The sequence below is a fragment of the Carcharhinus amblyrhynchos genome, chromosome 6 (genome assembly GCF_965287045.1).
Source record: "Carcharhinus amblyrhynchos chromosome 6, sCarAmb.v2.hapA, whole genome shotgun sequence".
Classification (NCBI taxonomy): Eukaryota; Metazoa; Chordata; class Chondrichthyes; order Carcharhiniformes; family Carcharhinidae; genus Carcharhinus; species Carcharhinus amblyrhynchos.
Genome location: NC_137329.1, coordinates 119,631,309 through 119,643,457, shown reverse-complemented (window position 1 = coordinate 119,643,457; position 12,149 = coordinate 119,631,309). Strand labels below are relative to the sequence as shown.

General features: G+C 47.6%; 1 protein-coding gene across 1 annotated transcript in view; it reads left to right on the top strand.

Annotated features, from left to right (window-relative positions):
* The window catches only part of stab2 (stabilin 2), a 154,382-nt gene that overhangs the window by 114,668 nt on the left and 27,565 nt on the right, over positions 1–12,149 (top strand). The window contains exons 53-58 of the mRNA XM_080191506.1: positions 1,516–1,662; positions 3,157–3,213; positions 5,810–5,936; positions 8,378–8,527; positions 9,154–9,258; positions 9,417–9,524. Coding sequence (XP_080047632.1) covers positions 1,516–1,662; positions 3,157–3,213; positions 5,810–5,936; positions 8,378–8,527; positions 9,154–9,258; positions 9,417–9,524 — 694 coding nt within the window. The remainder of the gene's footprint in view (positions 1–1,515; positions 1,663–3,156; positions 3,214–5,809; positions 5,937–8,377; positions 8,528–9,153; positions 9,259–9,416; positions 9,525–12,149) is intronic.

Genomic DNA, 12,149 nt, shown 5'->3' with positions numbered 1-12,149 from the left:
CCCCCTTCCCTTGAAATTGTGCCCCCTTTTGTAATTGTCGTTCCTGTCCTGGGAATTTCTGTCCTGTTCATCCTATCCACACCCCTCATCATTTTATGAACTTTGATCAGTCGCCTCTCAGACTCCAGGGAGGCTTTCCAGGGAGAACAATCCCAGTTTCTCCAACCTCTCCTCCTAGCGAATGCCCTCCATACCAGGCAACACCCTGGTAAACCTTTTCTGTACTCTCTCCAAAGCCTCCACGTCCTTCTGGTAGCGCGGTGACCAGAATTGGCTACGGTGTTCCAAATGTGGCCTAACCAACATTTTATACAAACTACAACAATTTAGCATGGCCAATCATCCCAACCCACACATTTCTGATACGAGTCCAAAACCCACCTTGGGAGCTTAATTCCTTTTATATTAAATGTGTGAGCAATGCCATAAGGGAGATCTGCTAACAATATTTTAATTATTGTTGCGCATGCATACAATTTCTGTAAATATCACACTTATTTCTTGCAATATTTTCCCGTCAAGCAGTTTATTTCCATCAGCTACTTAAGTTTTTTTTCAATTTATTTATTAGTGTCGCAAGTAGGCTTACATTAACACTGCAATGAAGTTACTGTGAAAATCCCCTAGCTGCCACACTCCGGTGCCTCTTCGGGTACACTGAGGGAGAATTTACCCTGACCACTGCACCTAACCAGCACGTCTTTCAGAACGTGGGAGGAAACTGGGGCACTCGGAGAAAACCCACACAGACATGGGGAGAATGTGCAGACTCCGTACAGACATTGACCCATGAGAGTCGTAGCTGACGTGCCAAATTTCCTTAGTCTTCTGAGAAAGTAGAGATGTTGGTGGACTTTCTTAACTATAGTGTCAGCATGGGGGGACCAGGACATGTTGTTGGTGATCTGGACACCTAAAAACCTGAAGCTCTCGACCATTTCTACTTCATCCCAATTGATGTAGACAGGGGGCAAGTTCTCCATTACACTTCCTGAAGTCGGTGACAATCTCCTTGGTTATTATGGCCACAAGGCAGACTGGCACAGAGCAAGTCAGCTATGGACTTGCTCCTTGCACGGAAACAGGCCCTTCGGCCCAACTTGTCCATTCTGCCCTTTGTTTTTAACCACTAAGCTAATCTCAATTGCCCGCATTTGGCCCATATCCCGCTATACCTATTTTACCCATGTAACTGTCTAAACACTTCTTAAAAGACAAAATTGTACCTGCTTTGGGTGGAGGCAGAGTTGGGGGGTGGGGGGGGGATGGTGTTGGGGGGGTGAGCTGTCCACCTCTCCGTTATAACGGAGTCCCTGGAGCGGGACAGAAATCCGGATCAAAGGCAGGGACGCTACCCTGTACACCACAGGACCTCCAGACTGGGAGCCCGGGGCCTAATTTAATGCAGTCAACTCGTTGACAAGGTCACAAAACCTAAAAGTGCGATACTCGTGAGGTATTAATTTCCCAGGTTGTGTGGCATCAATTTGTTTTTGTTTTACCCACTGTTCCCAGGGTGAATTGTACGTCAACAGAAGGAACTGTAAGATCACACAGAGATACCTGGAGTTCGATGGAGGTGTCGCTTACGGCATTAGCTGCCTGATGACTCCTCCAAGTGTTGGTGGTCGCTGCGATATCATGTCCTCTGTTGACTTTGCGGTTTGTATATAATTTTTTTTTATTCGTACATATTTACTTATTCATTGTGGGACATGGGTGTCGCTGGCTGGCCAGCATTTATTGCCCATCCCTACTTGCCCTTGGAGGGCAGTTGAGAGTCCACCACATTGCTGTGGTTCTGGAGGCCAGGTCAGGTAAGGACGGCAGATTTCCTTCCCTAGAGGACATTCGTGAATCAGATGGGTTTGTGCGACAATCAGCAATGGTCTCATAAGACATACATAGGAGCAGAATGAGGCCACTCGGCCCGTCAAGTCTGCTCCGCCATTCAATCATGGCCAATATTTTTCTCATCTCATTCTCCCGTCTTATCCCCATAACCCCTGATCCCCTTGTTAATCAAGAACCTATCTATCTCTGTCTTAAAGACACTCAATGACCTGGCCTCCACAGCCTTCTGCGGCAAAGAGTTCCACAGATTCCCCACCCTCTGGCTGAAGAAGTTTCTCCTCTTCTCTGTTTTAAAGGATCGTCCCTTTAGCCTGAGGTTGTGCCCTCTGGTTCTAGTTTTTCCTACTGGCGGAAACATCCTCTCCACGTCCATTCTATCCAGGCCTCGCAGTATCCTGTAAGTTTCAATAAGGTCCCCCCTCATCCTTCTAAACTCTAACGAGTACAGACCCAGAGTCCTCATATGACAAGCTCTCCATTTCAGGGATCATTCTCGTGAACCTCCTCTGGATCCTTTCCAAGGCCAGCACATCCTTCCTTAGACATGGGGCCCAAAACTGCTCACAATACTCCAAATGGGGTCTGACCAGGGCCTTATACAGCCTCAGAAATACATCCCTGCTTTTGTATCCTCACCTTCTCGACATGAATGCAAACATTGCATTCTGGTCATCAGTAGATTCTTAATTCCAGATTTTTTTACTTAAATTTGAATTCTGCCATCTGCTGTGGCAGGATTCGAACCCAGATTCCCCAAAACATTAGCTGAGCTTCTGGATTAATAGTCTAGCAATAATAGCACTCGGCCACCACCTTGCCAAGTGTGAGGCTGACGTCCCTTCAAAAGTGATTTCTTTCTAAAAATATTAGGTGGAATTTTCACATGACAGGAAGCTGGCTGGAAAGCTTGGAATCTGGGGGGACTCTCGGGGGGTGGGGGGATTTTCCCCTCCCACTTTCGTCACGCCCAATGGGTGACAGGGACGGAAAGTATTGCGAGCTGTCCAATTGTGTTTGACGCAAAGCACGATGCGATCGTTCCCATGGCCGTGGACGTCAGATTCCCTGTGCTCTCCTTCATTCAATGAATTCTTGCACGAGTCACAGCCGTACGCAAATCTCTGCAAGCAATATTCCACCGAATCGTGGACCTTAATCCTCCGACACTGGCGTCGCAGTGAGACTCTATCTCACACTGACACAGCTTTGACATATTTGGAGAGATAAACTGCCCTCCATCAGCAAGTTCTTTCTTGATCAAAGCGCCCGTGCAAGAACAGTGTTTGTTTTTGTTTCACGCAGGGAGACTGTGGCAGCTGCCTGAACCCTCCAGCATGTCCTACTGGGAGCCGCCCGATGGTAAGACAGACACTTATATTTCAGATCCGGCCTCCGCTAGCCTCTGACTTCCCAATGAAACGTTAGAAATCGTCAGAACCGGTTGTCAGAATGACATTAAGAAGTCCGACAACACCAGGTTAAAGTCCAACAGGTTTATCTGTAGCAAATGCCACTAGCTTTCGGAACTGGCTGTTCCTTCCTCAGGTGGGTGGGAGTTCTCCCACCCGGTTCCGAAAGCTAGTGGCATTTGCTACAAATAAACCTCTTGGACTTTAACCTGGGGTTGTCAGGCTTCTTACTGTGTTTACCCCAGTCCAACGCCGGCATCTCCACATCACGTCAGAATCACTGCAGGAGTTCCTCAGGGTATGTCCCAAGCCCAACCATCTTCAGCTGCTTCATCAATGACTGTCTCTCCATCATGAGTCCCAGGTGGGAGTGTTCGCTGGCCATTGCACAGTGTTCAGCACCATTCGTTACCCGTCAGATACTGAAGCAGTCCATGTCCAAATGCAGCAGGACCTGAACAGTATCCACACTTGGGTTGAGAAGAGGCAAGTAACATTCACACCACACAATCTCCAACAGGGGAGAATCTAATCACCTTCCCTGGACAGTCGATGGGATCCTCATCCTTGAATCCCCCATTATTAATGTTAGATCTCTTCCTTTCCACAGGGAGTCGAGTAGGTTGTTAAATTTTGATGGCTTTATTCAGCACCCAAGGGTGCACCACAGTTACGTTGCTTTTGCTGTTCCCAAGGCGAGAGAGAGAGAGAGAACTGTGTGTGCACTTGGTTCATATACCCATGACATCACTGGTCTTAATCTCATTGGTGCGTTTAAATTGCACTGCCAGGCCCTGATTGGCCTTCACTGGAGCTTGTCCCTGATTGGCGGTTGGGAGCGTGTCACCCGTGGCACGATGTCAGACTGGGTCGTGAGTCTGAAATCGGGAGGTGGCAGTGGCCATTTTGATCAGACACCAGAGGAGGGGGTGGCAGCGGCCATTTTAAGGGGAGATGTTCCCCAACTGGCGATGCACAAATTGGCTTCCACGTTTCCCTCCAGTGAGTGCCCTTCAAAAATACATCTCTGGTTCAAAATCACATTGGGATGTCCTGACAAAGGCAAGGTGAACTGATCTCATAAAGTCACCGAGGTTTACAGCACGGAAACAGGCCCTTCGGCCCAACTTGTCCATTCTGCCCTTTGTTTTTAACCACTAAGCTAATCCCAATTGCCCGCATTTGGCCCATATCCCTCTATACCTATTTTACCCATGTAACTGTCTAAACACTTTTTAAAAGACAAAATTGTACCCGCCTCTACTACTACCTCTGGCAGTTTGTTCCAGACACTCACCACCCTCTGTGTGAAAAAATTGCCCCTCTGGACCCTTTCGTATCTCTCCCCTCTCACCTTAAACCTATGCCCTCTAGTTTTAGACTCCCCCACCTTTGGGAAAAGATATTGACTATCTAGCTGATCTGTGTCCTTCATTATTTTATAGACCTCTATAAGATCACCCCTCAGCCTCCTACGCTCCAGAGAAAAAAGTCCCAATCTATCCAGCTTCTCCTTATAACTCAAACCATCAAGTCCCGGTAGTATCCTAATAAATCTTTTCTGCACTCTTTCTAGTTTAATAATATCCTTTCTATAACAGGGTGACCAGAATTGTACACAGTATTCCAAGTGTGGCCTTAACAATGTCTTGTACAACTTCAACAAGACGTCCCAACTGCTGTATTCAATGTTCTGACCAATGAAACCAAGCTTGCCGAATGCCTTCTTCACTCTGTCCACCTGTGACTCCACTTTCAATGAGAAATGAACCTGTACCCCTAGATCTCTTTGTTCTATAATCTTCCCAGATCTTGGAGCCTTTAGGGTCTTGGCCGAGATCTAGTCTGGCTGGGCCAAACCCCCAAAATGGCTTCCCTGATTAAGGGGACAGATGGCCCTCAGAGGTATAGGCGGGAGTCAATTTGTGATGAATAAGAAGGCAACTTGACTGTGGTTCTGCGGCCTACTGAAGACAGCACAGTGGCACAGTGGTTAGCACGGCTGCCTCACATTGCCAGGGTCCCAGATTCAGTTCCAGCCTTAGGTCACTGTTTGTGTGGAGTCTGCACATTCTCCCCGTATCTGCATGGGTTTCCTCCAGGTTCTCCGGTTTCCTTGTGTGGGGTTAAGGGAGTAGAGCCTGGGTGGGATTGTGGTCGGTACAGACTTGATGGGTCGAATGGCCTCTTTCTGCACTGTTGGGATTCTATGAATTCTATGTTAAAAGTCTGTGTTGAGTAGGTAACTTTCCTCACCAAAGAATCTGCTTCCACCAATTGGAGGAGAACCTAGAATTTTAAGGTCCGTTGGATTTTACAATCCTGAGGAGGCCATTCAGCCCACAATGCTGGTGCTGACTCTCTGGAAATCCTATCCACTCTGCTCCATTACTCAAACCCAAAGTATTTGTCCACCTCTGGCATGCTCCTGGCAAAATAACGTTGTTGGAATCACTTCATTTTTCCAAAATTTAGTCAAGTCTGTGTCATCTTTTGTCCTTGAGACAGACGATTGTGTGGATTAATCCTTTATTTTGCAATAACAGGGAGAGAAAACAAAGTGTACCTACCGCAGCTTTTTCTATGCGGAAATCGATGGCTGCAGGCAGCAATGTACCTTCGTGATGTGGAAGCCAAAATGCTGCAGCAATTACTTCGGAAAAAACTGTAAAGGTGAGAGACAGTTTTCATTCCGGTGACTGTGTCAAAATATAGAAAATAGGAATAGGCGGCCATTTGGCCCTTCCAGCTTGCTTTACCATTCGTTATAATCATGGTAAAGAGTCTCGCCACACCAGGTTAAAGTTCAACAGATTTATTTGGTAGCACGAGCTTTCGGAGCATTGCCCCTTCATCAGGTGAATAAAGAGTTTGGTTCACAAACAGGGCATATATAGACACATATATAGACACAAACTCAATTACAAGATAACACTCCTGGGCTTGCAAAATCTCTCATTAACTGTCTTGGCTTATCCCTCTCTCTCCACTCACATTGTCTGAACGTGTAAAGGCTTAATTACCCATTAAGACTTGCATTCCATCCATTATCTTGTAATTGAGTCTGTGTCTATATTTGCCCTGTTAGTGAAACAAATTCTTCACTCACCTGGTGAAGGGGCAGTGTTCCGAAAGCTCGTGCTACCAGATAAACCTCTTGGACTTGAGCCTGGTGTTGTGAGAGTTCTTACTCTGCCCACCCCAGTCCAATGCCGGCAACTCCACATCATTATGATCATGGCTGATCATCCAACTCAGTAATCTGTTCCCGCTTTCCCCCGCTGATATCCTTTGATTCCTTTTACCCCAAGAGCTACATCGAACTCCTTCTTGGAAATACACAATGTTTTCTGTGGTAGTGAAAACTTTGGAGTTTTACAGATAGACTGCTGCCCAAAGACATTCGATGATTTGATACCATTTCTCTTTCCATACCTAGTGGTTGTACTAAGGCAGACTTTGGTCTGTTTCAATAGCTGGTAATTTCTGGAACAGGCCACAATTCAGTCACCAAAGGCACCACCCCACATCAAATGTGGCTGACCAGGAGTCTCTCCCACTCTTACAACAGCCATTGGCGCGTTTGGAAGGGTTTTGCAGGTTGGCATTCAATCTGTTTGACCGCATTGTCAACGCACCTTCTTTGGCCACTAAGTCCTGGGATAGGACTTGAACCTGGAACTCCTGGCTCAGAGGCAGGGATGCGAGCCCAAGGCTTCACTAGACTTCCCTGATGCAGTGATGCTGAATGTTATGCATAGCACAGCAATGAAATAGGAGAGAGAGAAAGACTTAAAGAAAAATGACCCTCCTCTGTCATTCACTAACTGGAGAACGCAACAACATTAATACTGGCCAAAATATCACAGAAGCATTCGGGAGCGGAGGAAACCACTCAGTCCCTTGAGTCTGGTGGGGCAGATCATATCAGACCTGCATCTCAGTCCCATCTACATTCATTAGCTTTGGATGCCCTTACTTAACCTGAAGCCCAACAATGTCAATCTTGGGTGGCACAGTGGTTAGTGCTGCTGCCTCACAGCTCCAGGGACCAGAGGTTCGATTCCTGGCTTGGGTAACTGACCGTGCTGAGCCTGCATGTTCTCCCCGTGTCTGCGTGGGTTTCCTCCAGGTGCTCCGGTTTCCTCCCACAGACGTACTGGTTAGGTGCATTGACCCAAACAGGCTCCAGAGTGTGGTGACTGGGGGATTTTCGCAGTAACTTCATTGCAGTGTTAATGTAAGCCTTACTCGTGACATTAATAAAGAAACTTTGAAAAAAAAACCTGGGTTTTCCTGTAGCAGGAGCAGTTTGTCATTGGGTACCAGCAGAATCTTTTAGACCGATTGAGTTCAATGCAGCTTGCGTGGCTCACTCGCGGTGGGGGTCAACTCCTGGCCAGCAGGAATGGGCCAGAAAATCCCACCCAATATTTCAGGTTGCGTGACCTTTCACCCTCAATGAACAAAGAACAAAGAAAATTACAGCACGGGAACAGGCCCTTCGGCCCTCCAAGCCTGCACCGACCGTGCTGTCCGACTGAACTAAAACCCCCTACCCTTCCGGGGACCATATCCCTCTATTCCCATCCTGTTCATCTATTTGTCCAGATGCCCCTTAGAAGTCAGTATTGTATCTACTTCCACTACCTCCCCTGGCACTGAGTTCCGGGCACCCATCACCCTCCATGTAAACAACCTGCCTCGTACGTCTCCTTTACACCTTGCCCCTCGCACCTTAAACCTGTGCCCCCTTAGTAACTGACTCTTCCACCCTGGGAAAAAGCTTCTGACTATCCACTCTGTCCATGCCTCTCATAATCTTGTAGACTTCTATCCGGTCAACCTCTGTCGTTCCAGTCAGAACAAACCAAGTTTCTCCCACCTCTCCTCACAGCTAATGCCCTCCGTACCAGGCAACATCCTGGTAAATCTTTTCTGTAACCCTCTCCAGAGCCTCCACCTCGCCGTGGTGACAATCCGGGCCTACGCTTCCTTTCACAAATCCTGCCTGACCCGCGAGAGTTTTTCCCAGCAATTCTTGCTTTTTTTCCCTTCTATTTCTTAATCTTATGATTCTGAGCTTACGAAAGATTGTTGTTTTATCTTCATAGCTTGTCCAGGAGGCCCCGAAAACCCGTGCAACTCCCACGGTGTTTGTGATGATGAGTACTCAGGGACGGGTAAATGTAACTGCTCAGCTGGATTCAGTGGAGCTGCGTGTGAGCTTTGCTTGCCTGGAAGATGGGGGCCAGAATGTACAGGTGAAGAACAGATAACAAGCTACAGTTTTCTCAAGTACTGCTTTCACCCGTCAGTGGAAACGACCTCCCTGCTAGTATCTTATCTTTTCCCTTCAAAATCTTATATGCTTCTATAAGATCTCCCCCTCATTCTTCTGAATTCCAATGAGTATAGCCCCAGTCTACTCAGTCTCTCCTCATAAGCCAACCCTCTCAACTCCGGAATCAACCTAGTGAATCTCCTCTGCACCTCCTCCAGTGCCAGTATATCCTTTCTCAAGTAAGGAGACCAAAACTGTACACAGTCCTCCAGGTGTGGCCTCACCAGCACCTTATACATAACCTCGCTGTTTTTAAACTTCATCCCTCTAGCAATGAAGGACAACATTCCATTTGCCTGCTTAAATACCTGCTGCACCTGCAAACCAACCTTTTGCGATTCATACGCAAGGACACCCAGATCCCTCTGCACAGCAGCATGCTGCAATCTTTTTTTACCATTTAAGTACATTTAAGTCCATCGTGCTGTTATTCCTACCAAAATAGATGACCTCACATTTAGCAAAATGTGTTCCGTCTGCCAGACCCTGTCAGCTTGCTGAAGGATTGTATATGTTACTGTTCGATCACCTCTCATTTGCTTACAGCTTGTGATTGCACTGAAAATGGAGTGTGCGATGACGGCATTAACGGCCAAGGAATATGCCTCTGCAACGAAGGCTGGGCTGGAGACCGTTGTGAAACACAACTAGGTACGTCTTAAGTGAATGACCTGCACCCTGGACTCTGGGTTCTCGGTCAATCTGCTCTCCGACTGGTTCAAATGGAGATGTACATTTCATCCCTTGCATCACCCCTGGGAGTGCACTATAATACCCATTAAGATGTTTTGTTTTTTATTCTTTGGCAGCTTCGAAGCCAGTTTGTTCACCCCCTTGCTCTGAAGATGCAGTCTGCAAGAGTAACAACACATGCGAGTGTAAGCTGTACTACGAAGGCGACGGAAGGACATGTGACGGTGCGTTAACTTGCTGCTTTTTTGCATGGCCAGCAGTGATATCCATGTGTGAAATGCCATGAGTGGAACAATGGCCAAGGGAAGGGGCTAACACAGGAAGGAACTTAGTATCAGAAGACCATTCGGCCCTCAAAACTATCCACCATTTAATAAAGTTAGTTTATTTATTCGTCACAAGTAGGCTTACACTAACACTGCAATGCAGTTACTGTGGAAAAACCCCTAGTCGCCACACTCTGGCACCTGTTTGAGCACCTAACCAGCACATTTTCGGACTACGGGAGGAGACCGGAGCATCCAGAGCAAACCCAGGCAGACACAGGGAGAATGTGCAGACCCTGCACAGACAGTGACCCAAGCTGGGAATGGAACCTGGGTCCCTGGTGCTGTGAGGCAGCAGTGCTAACCACTGTGTCACCCATTTAATATGATTATGGCTGATTTATGACCTAACTCCATGTACCCGCATTACCCCATTTCCTTCAATACCTTCAGTAAGAGATTTTGTTCACCTTTGTAAGTTGTTTAATTATTAAATGACCCTCGTGGGCCACACAAAAAGTCCATATCCCATTAAATTGCATCTCAAGCTACAATGAGATCTCAGGAATCTGATTTGGGATTAACCCACCAAGAAGGCAACAGGACATTGAAGAACTATTGAAGATGAAGGAGCAGAAACAGTTCCTTTCCAAACACAAGTCCTCGCAAAATTCAAGCAGCATAAACCAGCGAGTAGGAATTGAAGATGGATTTTGAGGGCTAAAATTGTTCATCCCTAGAATTCAGCAAAGGGAACTTAAAGTAAAGTTTATTCTTTAGTGTCACAAGTAGGTTTACATTAACACTGCAATGAAGTTACTGTGAAAGTCCCCACCGGTTAGAAAGGATAGCAGGACTAGAGGGCACAGCCTCAAGATAAGGGGGGGGGACAGTTTAGGTCAGAGTTGAGGAGGAACTTCTTCACTTAAAGGGTGGTGAATCTCTGGAATTCTCTGCCCGTTGAAGTGGTGGAGGCTACCTCGCTAAATATACTTAAGTCACGGGTAGATAGGCTTCTGATAGACAGGGGAATTAAGGGTTATGGGGAGAAAGCGGGAAAGTGGAACTGATCCGCTTCAGATCAGCCATGATCTTATTGAATGGCGGGGCAGGCTTGAAGGGCTAGATGGCCTACTCCTGCTCCTATTTCTTATGTTCTTACCTGCCACCTGTTTGGGTACACTGGGGGAGAATTTAGCATGGCCAATGCACCCAACCAGCATGTTTTTCAGACTGTGGGAGGAAAGCAGAGCACCCGGAGGAAACCCACGCAGACACAGGGAGAACGTTCAAACTGCACACAGACAGTGACCCGAGCTGGGAATCGAACCTGGGTCCCTGGCGCTGTGAGGCAGCGATGCTAACCACTGTGCCACTGGGCTGCCACATTCGTGATTGGAACTTTGTGGTTCCTCCGAGGATCTCCTTATTCAGAGGATTTCTGAGCTGAAGTCCAGAGTTCTGTTTATTAACTATGACTGACTCATCCAGATTGTGGCAAAGCCAAAGTGAAGGAAAACATATTAGATTTATTAATTTTAATAGGTTAAATTTATGATCAATTATCTTTCTCTTCACGGTCTCACTGGAAAGACGAAGGCTGAAGGGAAACCTGACACAAAGTTATGAGAGGCACAGACAGGGTGGATAGTCAGAGGCTTTCTCCCAGGGTGGGAGAGTCAACTACAAGAGGGCACAGGTTCAAGGTGAGAGGGGGAAAGTTTCAGGGAGATGTGCGGGGAAAGGTTTTTCATGCAGAGAGTGGTGGGTGCCTGGAACGTGCTGCCAGAGGAAGTGATGGAAGCAGGCACATTAGCAATAGTTAAGAAGCATCTGGATAGGAACATGACTAGGAAGGAAATAGAGGGATACGGATGTCTAAGGGCGGATTTTTTTCGTTTAGTTAGGTGATCATGATTGGCCATGATCTTTTATTGGTTAAAGGGATTATCCAATCAAGTGTCGAATCCTTGACTTCCATCACCAACTCTTTAGACTGAACATTACATTGGGATGGGCCGGGTGGGCTCCCTCCCCCACCCACCTCTGATTGGCCGACTTGCCCGTCAGACTTTTTATTTCATCAGCCCGTGGGCCAATCTTTTGGCCCCGTTGGGGAGGAAGCCCCACCTCCCAGAGCCGCTGCCCAATCCAATGACCAGTGGCTGTCTGGTGCGAGCAGCGCCACAGGGAGCGGTGGCCACCGCTGGGACTGCGGGCAGTTCCCTGAGGGGATTGTTCTGTGATAGAGCCCGGAGAAAGGGGAGTCCTGGGGCTCACTGAGACCAGGCCGGCTGGTCCCTGCGAGGTGCCGAGGGGCTTGGGTGGACAGCATGGGGTGGGGTAGAGGAGAAGCATGTTACTGAGGTTGGGGGGGGGGGGTGGGCAGCGGTGGGAATACTCTGGAGGTCTTCAATTGGCACATGATGCTGGAAAAGGATTACCCAGACAACAGACTTCATGTGGGGTGGCGGGGGGGAGGTGGGGGAGGCTTGGCTGAAGCCAGCATCCTACACTGTTGATAAAATTGAGGGAGAGGATGAAACCCTTAAGTGCCCATTAGACAATTAATTGACCACTTAA